This window comes from Eucyclogobius newberryi, unplaced genomic scaffold (genome assembly GCF_026437365.1).
Source record: "Eucyclogobius newberryi isolate DKJ021-1_F unplaced genomic scaffold, fEucNew1.0.hap1 SCAF_16, whole genome shotgun sequence".
NCBI lineage: Eukaryota > Metazoa > Chordata > Actinopteri > Gobiiformes > Gobiidae > Eucyclogobius > Eucyclogobius newberryi.
Genome location: NW_027315790.1, coordinates 34,182,976 through 34,198,473, shown reverse-complemented (window position 1 = coordinate 34,198,473; position 15,498 = coordinate 34,182,976). Strand labels below are relative to the sequence as shown.

Below are 15,498 nucleotides of genomic sequence, written 5' to 3'. Positions count from 1 at the left end.
CAGACCCCCGATCTGCGTCAGGTTGCAGTTGGTGTTCCTGTAGTACTCATTCATGGTGCTCTCCATGAGGAAGGCGTATCTGGAGTTGAGCACGCGGGCGATGCCGTCCTCCGTGCTCTTCACGAACACGCTCGGCTGCTTCGAGTACATGTAGTTCCACATGCGCTGGTACGTCTGGTACCGCGAGTTCTGCAAGACACGCACGACACGTCAACTACAACTCCCACAAACCCCTGCAGTGTGACAAACCCCTGCAGTGTGACAAACCCCTGCAGTGTGACAAACCCCTGCAGTGTGGAGACCGTGACGCGGCTGCTGACGTGTGCATGGTCCGTGTTTACCATGATGAAGGTCATGCTGTAGCATCAGTGTGGGGACTGAAACCTGTACACACTCACGTCCTCGTATGGAGACAGAAACAGGTTCAGAAGGTGTGGTGAGAAGTTAAAGCGCCCCCTGCAGGTCGGACCACTCACTGAACTAAGATGCAGACCAGAGTGGCACATTTTCTAGATTTATAATTTCACTTCCTCTTTGTTATTGATGACATCACACTAGGAAATTACCCAGCAACCACTGGGCCAAAACTCATCTAATGCCCCGGCGGAGCAAAGCCAAACCTCTGCCGCCGCCCCGACCCGACCCGTGCCTCCGGCCAAAGCGCCCACGTCCACCGACCTCCTGGGGTCACATGACTGAGGAGCGGACTGCGATTGTCTGTGTGGTGTCATGTGAGGTCACTTCCTGTATGAGTGTCCCTGGTGTGATGTCACTTCCTGTATGAGTGTCCCTAGTGTGAGGTCACTTCCTGTATGAGTGTCCCTGGTGTGATGTCACTTCCTGTATGAGTGTCCCTGGTGTGATGTCACTTCCTGTATGAGTGTCCCTGGTGTGAGGTCACTTCCTGTTTGAGTGTCCCTGGTGTGAGGTCACTTCCTGTATGAGTGTCCTTGGTGTGATGTCACTTCCTGTACGAGTGTCCCTGGTGTGAGGTCACTTACTGCATGAGTGTCCCTGGTGTGATGTCACTTCCTGTACGAGTGTCCCTGGTGTGAGGTCACTTACTGCATGAGTGTCCCTGGTGTGATGTCACTTCCTGTACGAGTGTCCCTGGTGTGAGGTCACTTACTGCATGAGTGTCCCTGGTGTGAGGTCACTTACTGCATGAGTGTCCCTGGTGTGAGGTCACTTACTGCATGAGTGTCCCTGGTGTGATGTCACTTCCTGTACGAGTGTCCCTGGTGTGAGGTCACTTACTGCATGAGTGTCCCTGGTGTGAGGTCACTTCCTGTATGAGTGTCCCTGGTGTGAGGTCACTTCCTGTATGAGTGTCCCTGGTGTGATGTTACTTCCTGTCATTTTCCACAGATTTTTCAACGTTTTCTCCACAAATACCTGCTCGATCGGTGTCAAACTATCACGTATATGTATTTATATAGGTACAAACACACCAGATAAAGTCAGAATTAGAGAAGTCATGGGCCCTTTAAGGTTAGGATTAGAATCATAAACGTTATTGACCTCTAAAGGTCAATAACGATTGAGTTTGCAGCTGTTGCTCAGAGTAAAACCATAACAGTTCAATAAAAGAGGTAAATAAAACAAGTCTTCAGGCATAAAGCAGGTCTAAGATTGCGCCCCCCAGAGGCGCTTCAGGACTTTGTGGCCCCCGTGTGGCGAGTCGTGGGCGTGTGCAGTACCATGAAGAAGGTCATGGTGGAGCCCCCGTGGATGGTGCCGTACTGGATGTTGGTCTGGTCAGCAAGGTCGTCCGCCGACTCGATGGGAACCTCCATCCTCTGAACGGTCAGGAACGCAGCCAGGTTCGCCGTGTACGAGGAGATGATGATCAGAGTAAACGCCCACCTGAGGGAGGAGAGGGGGAGGAGCGAGGAGGAGAGGAGGAGAGGGGGAGGAGCGAGGAGGAGAGGGGGAGGAGCGAGGAGGAGAGGAGGAGCGGGGGGGAGAGGGGGAGGAGCGAGGAGGAGAGGAGGAGCGGGGGGGAGAGGGGGAGGAGCGAGGAGGAGAGGAGGAGCGGGGGGGAGAGGGGGAGGAGCGAGGAGGAGAGGAGGAGCGGGGGGGAGAGGGGGAGGAGCGAGGAGGAGAGGGGGAGGAGCGAGGAGGAGAGGAGGAGCGGGGGGGAGAGGGGGAGGAGCGAGGAAGAGAGGGGGAGGAGGAGAGGGGGAGGAGTGAGGAGGAGAGAAGGAGGGGGAGGAGATACAGGAATAAGAAACAGAAAAACGGCTGGAATTGACAGTTATTGTTCGTTCTTATGCTCCTCGCTCTGACTCGCTCTGACTCGCTCTGACTCGCTCTGACTCGCTCTGACTCGCTCTGACTCGCTCTGTCAAACGCTGTGAAAGATAAAAACAGATGTTGTTATGACTGACACATGAGTGAATGAAGCTGCTCTGGAAATAGGCCAGATGATGGTAAACATCTAAACAGAGTGATCTCCTCCCGCCTCCTCCTCCCGTCTCCTCCTCCTGCCTCTTCCTCCCACCTCCTCCTCCTGCCTCTTCCTCCCGCCTCCTGCTCTGTGCTCTCCTCCCGCCTCCTGCTCTGTGCTCTAGTTCTGTGCAGCGCTCTCTGTTCCCTGTGGGTGGCGCCGAGCAGCTGGAGCTCAGTGGGACGGTTGGATTGAGCTTTATTAACACACAATTAAAACAATAAAATCAGCGTGTTTCAGCCCCGTTAAGTCCTGATTATTCCTCTGAAACAAACACATTCTGTCCATCTGTTTCTGTTCAGAAAAGTCTCCTTAGTATTTCAGTGTGTTCAGCTCAGTGTTCAGCTCAGTGTGTTCAGCTCAGTGTGTTCAGCTCAGTGTGTTCAGCTCAGTGTTCAGCTCAGTGTGTTCAGCTCAGTGTGTTCAGCTCAGTGTTCAGCTCAGTGTTCAGCTCAGTGTTCAGCTCAGTGTTCAGCTCAGTGTTCAGCTCAGTGTGTTCAGCTCAGTGTTCAGCTCAGTGTTCAGCTCAGTGTGTTCAGCTCAGTGTGTTCAGCTCAGTGTGTTCAGCTCAGTGTGTTCAGCTCAGTGTTCAGCTCAGTGTTCAGCTCAGTGTGTTCAGCTCAGTGTGTTCAGCTCAGTGTTCAGCTCAGTGTTCAGCTCAGTGTGTTCAGCTCAGTGTTCAGCTCAGTGTGTTCAGCTCAGTGTTCAGCTCAGTGTGTTCAGCTCAGTGTTCAGCTCAGTGTTCAGCTCAGTGTTCAGCTCAGTGTGTTCAGCTCAGTGTTCAGCTCAGTGTTCAGCTCAGTGTGTTCAGCTCAGTGTTCAGCTCAGTGTGTTCAGCTCAGTGTTCAGCTCAGTGTTCAGCTCAGTGTTCAGCTCAGTGTGTTCAGCTCAGTGTTCAGCTCAGTGTTCAGCTCAGTGTGTTCAGCTCAGTGTTCAGCTCAGTGTGTTCAGCTCAGTGTGTTCAGCTCAGTGTTCAGCTCAGTGTTCAGCTCAGTGTGTTCAGCTCAGTGTTCAGCTCAGTGTTCAGCTCAGTGTTCAGCTCAGTGTGTTCAGCTCAGTGTTCAGCTCAGTGTTCAGCTCAGTGTTCAGCTCAGTGTGTTCAGCTCAGTGTTCAGCTCAGTGTTCAGCTCAGTGTTCAGCTCAGTGTGTTCAGCTCAGTGTTCAGCTCAGTGTTCAGCTCAGTGTTCAGCTCAGTGTGTTCAGCTCAGTGTGTTCAGCTCAGTGTTCAGCTCAGTGTTCAGCTCAGTGTGTTCAGCTCAGTGTGTTCAGCTCAGTGTTCAGCTCAGTGTTCAGCTCAGTGTGTTCAGCTCAGTGTTCAGCTCAGTGTTCAGCTCAGTGTGTTCAGCTCAGTGTTCAGCTCAGTGTTCAGCTCAATGTTCAGCTCAGTGTTCAGCTCAGTGTTCAGCTCAGTGTGTTCAGCTCAGTGTTCAGCTCAGTGTTCAGCTCAGTGTTCAGCTCAGTGTGTTCAGCTCAGTGTTCAGCTCAGTGTTCAGCTCAGTGTGTTCAGCTCAGTGTTCAGCTCAGTGTTCAGCTCAGTGTGTTCAGCTCAGTGTTCAGCTCAGTGTGTTCAGCTCAGTGTTCAGCTCAGTGTGTTCAGCTCTCCCGTACCAGACTCCGCTGACGCAGCGCGTGGACAGGGCTCGGGGCATGACCTCTGACCCCTGCTGCATGAACCCGCCCACAGGGAACCACAAGCTGTTCCCCAGAGAGTACTGGTTCTCCAGGACGTCCTGCCTGTGCCGCGAGCAGGGGTGCGGGTTGTACCACTCGTACGGACTCAACCTGCAACAAGAGAGATCAGGGTCAGGCCGGGGTCAGGGACAGGCCGGGGTCAGGCTTGGGTCAGGCCGGGGTCGGACCGGGGTCGGGGCGGGGTCGGGGCGGGGTCAGTACCTTGCAGCGAGGAAGAGCACACAGGACACAGCGAGGTAAGCGAGGAGCATGAAGAGCCAGACGGCAGGAGAGAAAGGATCCAGGAAGGAGAAGTAACCCGGCTTACGGCCCTGAGGAGACAAGACAGGTCCAACTGTTATTACAACCATTATTACAACTGTTATTACAGCTGTTATTACAGCTGTTATTACAGTTGTTATTACAGCTGTTATTACAACTGTTATTACAACCATTATTACAACTGTTATTACAGCTTTTATTACAGTCGTTATTACAGCTTTTATTACAACTGTTATTACAACCATTATTACAACTGTTATTACAACTGTTATTACAGCTGTTATTACAACTGTTATTACAACTGTTATTAAAACTGTTATTACAAACCATTATTACAACTGTTATTACAACCATTATTTACAACTGTTATTACAGCTGTTATTACAACTGTTATTAAAACTGTTATTAAAACTGTTATTACAACCATTATTACAACTGTTATTACAGCCGTCATTACACTCATTATCACAAAGTTCATAATGAACTGTGTGACTTCAGAACATCCTCACAGTGGTGCTCTCCCTCACACAGACGTGGCTGGGCTTCAGGACCCTGTAACATGCATGTGTGCAGGTGCATAAATGTCTTGAACCTGTCAGAGCGGTTGCCACGGTGAAAGACAAAAGCATTTTGTCTGAAAAACATGCGTCGAGAGCCGAGATGACGAAAAGCCCGAAAACAGGATGTGGTTTTCCAAATGTTGCATCAGCTTCAAACAACAAACACTTTAATGACAAAGGACGAGCTCTTAATCCACCAGCAGCAGGGGGCGGGACAGGGGCGCAGGGGGCGGGACAGGCGACAGGGCGCGCTCTCTCCCCGGCCCACACGCTCTCCCCGGACCACGCACACTCCTTGGCCCACGCTTTCTCCCCGGCCCACACGCTCTCCCCGGCCCACGCGCTCTCCCCGGCCCACGCTCTCTCCCCGGCCCACGCGCTCTCCCCGGCCCACGCGCTCTCCCCGGCCCACGCGCTCTCCCCGGCCCACGCGCTCTCCCCGGCCCACGCGCTCGCCCCGGCCCACACTCTTGCCCACGTGCGCGCCCTCTTCATTCCCTAGTGGGCCTGAGGATTAAGCGGCCGCAGATGCACCGTCGTCAGCTAATGTGCCGAGACTGAACAGCTGCAGGGTTTGAGAGGTGAGCTTGATGGAGTGGGCGCGCCATCCGCAGATGCGGCCTGTCACTTTACTTAACGTATTGCATCATTTTCTCGGGTTCCGTATTGCATCATTTTCTCGGGTTCGGTCACCGTGAGAGACGGTTCAGCGGCGACGAAGGCCAACGCCGTTTAAAGACATTTTCACACGTGCGCGTTACGGGAACGGACAATTCACATATGTCCCGGTCCCGGTCCAGACGGTTCACATCTGTCCCGGTCCAGACGGTTCACATCTGTCCCGGTCCAGACTATTCACACATGTCCCGGTCCAGACGATTCACACATGTCCCGGTCCAGACGATTCACACATGTCCCGGTCCAGACGATTCACACATGTCCCGGTCCAGACGGTTCACATCTGTCCCGGTCCAGACGGTTCACATCTGTCCCGGTCCAGACTATTCACACATGTCCCGGTCCAGACGATTCACACATGTCCCGGTCCAGACGATTCACACATGTCCCGGTCCAGACGATTCACACATGTCCCGGTCCAGACGGTTCACATCTGTCCCGGTCCAGACGGTTCACATCTGTCCCGGTCCAGACGGTTCACATATGTCCCGGTCCAGACGATTCACATATGTCCCGGTCCAGACGGTTCACATCTGTCCCGGTCCAGACGGTTCACATATGTCCCGGTCCAGACGATTCACATATGTCCCGGTCCAGACGATTCACACATGTCCCGGTCCAGACGGTTCACATATGTCCCGGTCCAGACGATTCACATATGTCCCGGTCCAGACGATTCACATATGTCCCGGTCCAGACGATTCACACATGTCCCGGTCCAGACGGTTCACATCTGTCCCGGTCCAGACGGTTCACATCTGTCCCGGTCCAGACGGTTCACATCTGTCCCGGTCCAGACGATTCACATATGTCCCGGTCCAGACTATTCACACATGTCCCGGTCCAGACGGTTCACACATGTCCCGGTCCAGACGATTCACACATGTCTCGGTCCAGACGGTTCACACATGTCCCGGTCCAGACGATTCACACATGTCTCGGTCCAGACGGTTCACACATGTCCCGGTCCAGACGGTTCACATCTGTCCCGGTCCAGACTATTCACACATGTCCCGGTCCAGACGGTTCACACATGTCCCGGTCCAGACGGTTCACACCTGTCCCGGTCCAGACGGTTCACATCTGTCCCGGTCCAGACGGTTCACATATGTCCCGGTCCAGACGGTTCACATCTGTCCCGGTCCAGACGGTTCCCGGTCCAGACGGTTCACATATGTCCCGGTCCAGACGGTTCACATCTGTCCCGGTCCAGACGGTTCACATCTGTCCCGGTCCAGACGGTTCACATATGTCCCGGTCCAGACGGTTCACATCTGTCCCGGTCCAGACGGTTCACATATGTCCCGGTCCAGACGGTTCACATCTGTCCCGGTCCAGACGGTTCACATCTGTCCCGGTCCAGACGGTTCACATATGTCCCGGTCCAGACGATTCACATATGTCCCGGTCCAGACGATTCACATATGTCCCGGTCCAGACGATTCACATATGTCCCGGTCCAGACGATTCACACATGTCTCGGTCCAGACTATTCACATATGTCCCGGTCCAGACGGTTCACATCTGTCCCGGTCCAGACGGTTCACATCTGTCCCGGTCCAGACGGTTCACATATGTCCCGGTCCAGACGATTCACATATGTCCCGGTCCAGACGGTTCACATCTGTCCCGGTCCAGACGATTCACACATGTCCCGGTCCAGACTATTCACACATGTCCCGGTCCAGACGGTTCACACATGTCCCGGTCCAGACGGTTCACACATGTCCCGGTCCAGACGGTTCACATCTGTCCCGGTCCAGACGGTTCACACATGTCTCGGTCCAGACGGTTCACACATGTCCCGGTCCAGACGGTTCACATCTGTCCCGGTCCAGACGGTTCACATCTGTCCCGGTCCAGACGGTTCACACATGTCCCGGTCCAGACGGTTCACATCTGTCCCGGTCCAGACGGTTCACACATGTCCCGGTCCAGACGGTTCACATCTGTCCCGGTCCAGACGGTTCACATCTGTCCCGGTCCAGACGGTTCACATCTGTCCCGGTCCAGACGGTTCACATCTGTCCCGGTCCAGACGGTTCACATCTGTCCCGGTCCAGACGGTTCACACATGTCCCGGTCCAGACGGTTCACATCTGTCCCGGTCCAGACGGTTCACATCTGTCCCGGTCCAGACGGTTCACATCTGTCCCGGTCCAGACGGTTCACACATGTCCCGGTCCAGACGGTTCACATCTGTCCCGGTCCAGACGGTTCACATCTGTCCCGGTCCAGACGGTTTAGAGAAGGTTTAAACACCGTTGGAACACATTAGGCCGTTAAGTTCCTGTTGAGCCCTAAAAGCCCTAAAAGCACAATCACAGATGTGACTCAATAGAAAACACATTCAAACAAATAAAACGGTTCACTCCCCACGTGTAAAGAGCATTTAGAGGAGAAGAACCCCCAGAGGACCTGTCCCCACCCCATAGGACCTGTCCCCACCCCATAGGACCTGTCCCCACCCCCATAGGAACTGTCCCCACCCCATAGGACCTGTCCCCCCCCCATAGGAACTGTCCCCACCCCATAGGACCTGTCCCCACCCCATAGGACCTGTCCCCCCCCCATAGGAACTGTCCCCACCCCATAGGACCTGTCCCCACCCCATAGGACCTGTCCCCACCCCCATAGGAACTGTCCCCACCCCATAGGACCTGTCCCCACCCCATAGGACCTGTCCCCACCCCCATAGGAACTGTCCCCACCCCATAGGACCTGTCCCCACCCCCATAGGAACTGTCTCCACCCCGACATCTAGAGTCCATCAGTAAAAAGAGCAGATATATCACAAACCCAATCTCCCTCTTACGCCATTTGCGATTGCGTCTCTTTTGTCTTTTAGTTTGAAACTGATTTGTCTCTTTGTGGATATTCGAGGCTGTGAACGTTTGTGTCGGTCTTTACGTATTCGTGGACGTTTCACACATGAACACGTTTCACACGTGTTCGTGGACGTTTCACCTTTCTGCCGTGGTGACGGTGATAATTAAAAAACATAAATAACGTCCATCTGCTTCCGACGCCCGAGAGGGGGCGACGCCCGAGAGGGGGCGACGCCCGAGAGGGGGCGACGCCCCGAGAGGGGGCGACGCCCGAGAGCGCCGTGATTTATGTCCATCGCTTCTGCATTAACCTCGTCTGCGCTCGTCCTCTCCCTCTTCCTCCTCTTATAATAATAATAATAATAAATATTTTATTTGTATAGCGCTTTTCAGGGACCCAAAGACGCTGGACATATACAAAAAAGGGGGTATTCTCTTCCTCTTCCTCATCTTCCTCCTCTTCCTCTCTTCCTCCTCTTCCTCTCTTCCTCTTACTCTTCCTCTCACTCTTCCTCTCTTCCTCTCACTCTTCCTCTCTTCCCCTCCCTCCTCTTCCTCTCTCTCTTTCATTTCATCTTTAGGCCTCAGGAAGCTGCCATCTTTACATTTCACGCCGCGTGGAGCCACTGATCCGGCCCCCGAGCCTCAAAACTCATCAAAGCGTGAGTTGTGTCGCCTCCTTCTTCCTCCTCTTCCTCTCCCTCTCTTCCTCTCCCTCTTTTGTGTCGCCTCCTTCTTCCTCCCGACGCTCTCGATCAAGCCGCGGTTTCTCAGCCTTTTGTCATTGTCAACTCGCAGTTTGACCTCGGCTCCTGAAGGTTCCGCTCGACAAATGTAAGAGCGCAGAGAGACGGCGTCGGCTGGAGGTGTAGGCAGGAGGAGGCGTTGGCAGGAGGAGGCGTTGGCAGGAGGCGTCGGCAGGAGGAGGCGTCGGCAGGAGCAGGCGTAGGCAGGAGGAGCCATCGTCTGACCTCTCTCTGACCTCTGGCCTGTTTGACACGCCCGGAAGTGAAGGTGATGCTGTGGTTTGTGGAGGAAACATCTAAATCTGCTTCAGTGTCAACAATGACTGTCGGCGAGGATCAACACAATCGGCAGGAGGAGGCGTTGGCAGGAGGCGTCGGCAGGAGGAGGCGTTGGCAGGAGGGGTTAGCAGGAGGCGTTGGCAGGAGGGGGCGTTGGCAGGAGGCGTCGGCAGGAGGAGGCGTTGGCAGGAGGTGTCGGCAGGAGGAGGCGTTGGCAGGAGGGGTTAGCAGGAGGCGTTGGCAGGAGGGGGCGTTGGCAGGAGGAGGCGTTGGCAGTAGGAGGCGTTGGCAGGAGGAGGCGTTGGCAGGAGGAGGCGTTGGCAGTAGGAGGCGTTGGCAGGAGGGGGCGTTGGCAGGAGGAGGCGTTGGCAGGAGGAGGCGTTGGCAGTAGGAGGCGTTGGCAGGAGGAGGCGTTGGCAGGAGGAGGCGTTGGCAGTAGGAGGCGTTGGCAGGAGGGGGCGTTGGCAGGAGGAGGCGTTGGCAGGAGGAGGCGTTGGCAGTAGGAGGCGTTGGCAGGAGGGGGCGTTGGCAGGAGGAGGCGTTGGCAGGAAGGGGCATTGGCAGGAGGAGGCATTGGCAGGAGGCGTCAGCAGGAGGAGGCATTGGCAGGAGGTGTCGGCAGGAGGAGGCGTTGGCAGGAGGGGGTGTTGGCAGGAGGAGGCGTTGGCAGGAGGGGGTGTTGGCAGGAGGAGGCGTTGGCAGGAGGCGTCGGCAGGAGGAGGCGTTGGCAGTAGGAGGCGTTGGCAGGAGGGGGCGTTGGCAGGAGGAGGCGTTGGCAGGAAGGGGCATTGGCAGGAGGAGGCATTGGCAGGAGGCGTCAGCAGGAGGAGGCATTGGCAGGAGGTGTTGGCAGGAGGAGGCGTTGGCAGGAGGGGGTGTTGGCAGGAGGAGGCGTTGGCAGGAGGCGTCGGCAGGAGGAGGCGTTGGCAGGAGGTGTCGACAGGAGGAGGCGTTGGCGGGAGGCGTTGGCAGGGGGCGTTGGCAGGAGGAGGCGTCGGCAGGAGGAGGCGTTGGCGGGAGGCGTTGGCAGGGGGCGTTGGCAGGAGGAGGCGTCGGCAGGAGGAGGCGTTGGCAGGAGCGAGTGAATAGAAAAGCGTCTGGGAGCAGCAGGAGGCGCGGGCGCAGGCGGAGAGCAGGGCAGATGCAGTTTGTGATCGGAGCCGAGATGAATGAAGCATTTAAAATGTTTCCTCTGAAGGACGAAGGGTCAGAAGCTGCTGAGTAAATATGTGAATATATGTATATATATATATATATATACATAAACATATACATATATATATATATATATATATATATATATATACATATATATACACATATATATATATACGTTTGACTTACTGACTTTCCCACTAAACTCACTGTAGCTAAAGACAAATGCTGTTTGTCCTTGTTTTAAATAAATAAATAATAATACATGATAAACTGCTACTCCAGAGCGCCACCGCCAAAACCATTGTTGTTTATCCAATCAGGTATTTGGACTCTGTAGGAGGTGTACTTTACCATGTGGACTCTGTAGGAGGTGTACTTTACCATGTGGACTCTGTAGGAGGTGTACTTTACCATGTGGACTCTGTAGGAGGTGTACTTTACCATGTGGACTCTGTAGGAGGTGTACTTTACCATGTGGACTCTGTAGGACGTGTACTTTACCATGTGGACTCTGTAGGACGTCTGCTTTACCATGTGGAATCTGTAAGACGTGTACTTTACCATGTGGACTCTGTAGGACGTGTGCTTTACCATGTGGACTCTGTAGGACGTGTACTTTACCATGTGGACTCTGTAGGACGTGTACTTTACCATGTGGACTCTGTAGGACGTGTACTTTACCATGTGGACTCTGTAGGACGTGTGCTTTACCATGTGGACTCTGTAGGACGTGTGCTTTACCATGTGGACTCTGTAGGACGTGTACTTTACCATGTGGACTCTGTAGGACGTCTGCTTTACCATGTGGAATCTGTAGGACGTGTACTTTTACCATGTGGACTCTGTAGGACGTGTACTTTCCCATGTTGACTCTGTAGGACGTGTACTTTACCATGTGGACTCTGTAGGACGTGTGCTTTACCATGTGGACTCTGTAGGACGTGTGCTTTACCATGTGGACTCTGTAGGACGTGTGCTTTACCATGTGGACTCTGTAGGACGTGTACTTTACCATGTGGACTCTGTAGGAGGTGTACTTTACCATGTGGACTCTGTAGGACGTGTGCTTTACCATGTGGACTCTGTAGGAGGTGTACTTTACCATGTGGACTCTGTAGGAGGTGTACTTTACAATGTGGACTCTGTAGGACGTGTGCTTTACCATGTGGACTCTGTAGGAGGTGTACTTTACCATGTGGACTCTGTAGGAGGTTTACTTTACCATGTGGACTCTGTAGGACGTCTGCTTTACCATGTGGACTCTGTAGGAGGTTTACTTTACCATGTGGACTCTGTAGGACGTCTGCTTTACCATGTGGACTCTGTAGGAGGTGTACTTTACCATGTGGACTCTGTAGGAGGTTTACTTTACCATGTGGACTCTGTAGGACGTCTGCTTTACCATGTGGACTCTGTAGGAGGTTTACTTTACCATGTGGACTCTGTAGGAGGTGTACTTTACCATGTGGACTCTGTAGGAGGTGTACTTTACCATGTGGACTCTGTAGAGGATGCTGATGCCGAGGCTCATGAAGGGTTTGGAGAAATCGATGACTTTCTCTCGCTCAGAGGTGATGGTGAAGCCGGCCACAGCCAGGTCGGCTTTCTGTCCACAAACAAACAAACAAACAAACAAACAAACAAATGAACAAAAGGATTTTAACGACTCGCGAGACGTTTGCGCTTGTTCAAACTCAGACTCAAACATCAGGAATCAATCTAAAATACAACTCTGCCTAAGTTACTGATACTAAGTTACTGTAAGTTAAGGAAACGGCGTGAAAGGGCATGAAAGGGCATGAAAGGGTGTGAAAGGGTGTGAAAGGGCATGAAAGGGCATGAAAGGGCATGAAAGGGCATGAAAGGGTGTGAAAGGGCATGAAAGGGTGTGAAAGGGTGTGAAAGGGTGTGAAAGGGCATGAAAGGGTGTGAAAGGGTGTGAAAGGGCATGAAAGGGCATGAAAGGGCGTGAAAGGGCGTGAAAGGGCGTGAAAGGGTGTGAAAGGGCGTGAAAGGGCGTGAAAGGGCATGAAAGGGCGTGAAAGGGCGTGAAAGGGCGTGAAAGGGTGTGAAAGGGCGTGAAAGGGTGTGAAAGAGCATGAAAGGGCATGAAAGGGCATGAAAGGGCGTGAAAGGGCATGAAAGGGCGTGAAAGGGCGTGAAAGGGTGTGAAAGGGTGTGAAAGGGCATGAAAGGGCATGAAAGGGCGTGAAAGGGCGTGAAAGGGCGTGAAAGGGTGTGAAAGGGCGTGAAAGGGCGTGAAAGGGCATGAAAGGGCGTGAAAGGGCGTGAAAGGGCGTGAAAGGGCATGAAAGGGTGTGAAAGGGCGTGAAAGGGCGTGAAAGGGCATGAAAGGGCGTGAAAGGGCGTGAAAGGGCGTGAAAGGGTGTGAAAGGGCGTGAAAGGGTGTGAAAGGGCATGAAAGGGCATGAAAGGGCATGAAAGGGCGTGAAAGGGCATGAAAGGGCGTGAAAGGGTGTGAAAGGGCATGAAAGGGCATGAAAGGGCATGAAAGGGCGTGAAAGGGCATGAAAGGGCGTGAAAGGGCATGAAAGGGTGTGAAAGGGTGTGAAAGGGCATGAAAGGGCATGAAAGGGTGTGAAAGGGCATGAAAGGGTGTGAAAGGGCATGAAAGGGTGTGAAAGGGCATGAAAGGGCATGAAAGGGCATGAAAGGGTGTGAAAGGGCATGAAAGGGCATGAAAGGGCATGAAAGGGCATGAAAGGGCATGAAAGGGCGTGAAAGGGCATGAAAGGGCGTGAAAGGGCGTGAAAGGGCATGAAAGGGCGTGAAAGGGCATGAAAGGGCGTGAAAGGGCGTGAAAGGGCATGAAAGGGCATGAAAGGGTGTGAAAGGGCGTGAAAGGGCGAATGGTGGAACGGCGTGTAAAGCTCGCGCCGCACTCGCCTTTGTTCGTCTGAGCGATAATGAGCGGCTGCGATTTCCTCGCTCAGCGAAAACATAACGAGCGTCTGAACAATGAAAAATGAACACAATTTCCACACAAAGTTTCTCCAGCCGTGGAACGAGAGGCGGCGGTTTAACGAGCACCAGGCGGGACCAGAGCGCCGGGCGGGACCAGAGCGCCGGGCGGGACCAGAGCGCCGGGCGGGACCAGAGCGCCGGGCGGGACCAGAGCGCCGGTGAACAGGCACTTTTGAGGGTGCCACGCCCGTTTTTCTGACGCGCGTCGCAGATGGTTAATGGCAGAACGAGTGGACTCTTGTCTCCACAGTCTGAGCGCCTCATTTTACACTTTTATGCATAATTTTTGTGTCGTTTGTTACGCGTTTGTTACGTGTTTGTCACGTGTTTGTCACGTGTTTGTCACGTGTTTGTTACGTGTTTGTCACGTGTTTGTCACGTGTTTGTCACGTGTTTGTTACGTGTTTGTCACGTGTTTGTTACGTGTTTGTCACGTGTTTGTTACGTGTTTGTCACGTGTTTGTTACGTGTTTGTTACGTTTTTGTTACGTGTTTGTCACGTGTTTGTTACGTGTTTGTTACGTGTTTGTTACATGTTTGTTACGTGTTTGTCACGTGTTTGTCACGTGTTTGTTACGTGTTTGTTACGTGTTTGTTACGTGTTTGTTACGTGTTTGTCACGTGTTTGTCACGTGTTTGTCACGTGTTTGTTACGTGTTTGTCACGTGTTTGTTACGTGTTTGTCACGTGTTTGTTACGTGTTTGTTACGTGTTTGTTACGTGTTTGTTACGTGTTTGTTACGTGTTTGTCACGTGTTTGTTACGTGTTTGTTACGTGTTTGTTACGTGTTTGTCACGTGTTTGTTACGTGTTTGTTACGTGTTTGTTACGTGTTTGTTACGTGTTTGTTACGTGTTTGTTACGTGTTTGTTACGTGTTTGTTACGTGTTTGTTACGTGTTTGTTACGTGTTTGTCACGTGTTTGTTACGTGTTTGTTACGTGTTTGTTACGTGTTTGTTACGTGTTTGTTACGTGTTTGTTACGTGTTTGTCACGTGTTTGTCACGTGTTTGTTACGTGTTTGTTACGTGTTTGTTACGTGTTTGTTATTGTCGTACACGCGGAGAACGTGCAGACTCCACGTCTCAGGAGCGCGAGGATCGTTCAAATATATCGTCGTTTTAATTCGTTAAGTGGCAGTTTCTGATGAAACATGAATAAATATGAAAGTTATGATCAAATGCAAACTATTATTTAATGGGAGAAAAATGATTCATGGGTTTAATTGTAGTTAATCATCTCATGTTCTTTTCATGAAATATTAAAACTATGCACCTCCTCCATCACCTCCTGCATCACCTCCTCCATCACCTCCTCCATCACCTCCTCCATCACTTCCTCCATCACCTCCTCCATCACTTCCTCCATTACCTCCTCCATCACCTCCTCCATCACTTCCTCCATTACCTCCTCCATCACCTCCTCCATCACCTCCTCCATCACTTCCTCCATCACCTCCTCCATCACCTCCTCCATCACCTCCTCCATCACCTCCTCCATCACTTCCTCCATCACCTCCTCCATCACTTCCTCCATCACCTCCTCCATCACTTCCTCCATCACCTCCTCCATCACCTCCTCCATCACCTCCTCCATCACTTCCTCCATCACCTCCTCCATCACTTCCTCCATCACCTCCTCCATCACCTCCTCCATCACCTCCTCCATCACCTCCTCCATCACTTCCTCCATCACCTCCTCCATCACCTCCTCCATCACCTCCTCCATCACTTCCTCCATCACCTCCTCCATCACCTCCTCCATCACCTCCTCCATCACCTCCTCCATCACTTCCTCCATCACCTCCTCCATCACCTCCTCCATCACCTCCTCCATCACCTCCTCCATCACCGTGTGATACG

The 15,498-nt window shown here is 52.9% G+C and overlaps 1 protein-coding gene across 1 annotated transcript in view; it reads right to left on the bottom strand.

Annotated features, from left to right (window-relative positions):
- Window positions 1-15,498, bottom strand: part of LOC140362230 (glutamate receptor ionotropic, kainate 5-like) — a 76,713-nt gene that overhangs the window by 7,773 nt on the left and 53,442 nt on the right. The window contains exons 12-16 of the mRNA XM_072448324.1: window positions 12,144-12,257; window positions 4,343-4,452; window positions 4,058-4,231; window positions 1,701-1,866; window positions 1-189 (exon numbers count right to left, since the gene is read on the bottom strand). The exon at window positions 1-189 is cut by the window's left edge and continues 37 nt beyond it. Coding sequence (XP_072304425.1) covers window positions 1-189; window positions 1,701-1,866; window positions 4,058-4,231; window positions 4,343-4,452; window positions 12,144-12,257 — 753 coding nt within the window. The remainder of the gene's footprint in view (window positions 190-1,700; window positions 1,867-4,057; window positions 4,232-4,342; window positions 4,453-12,143; window positions 12,258-15,498) is intronic.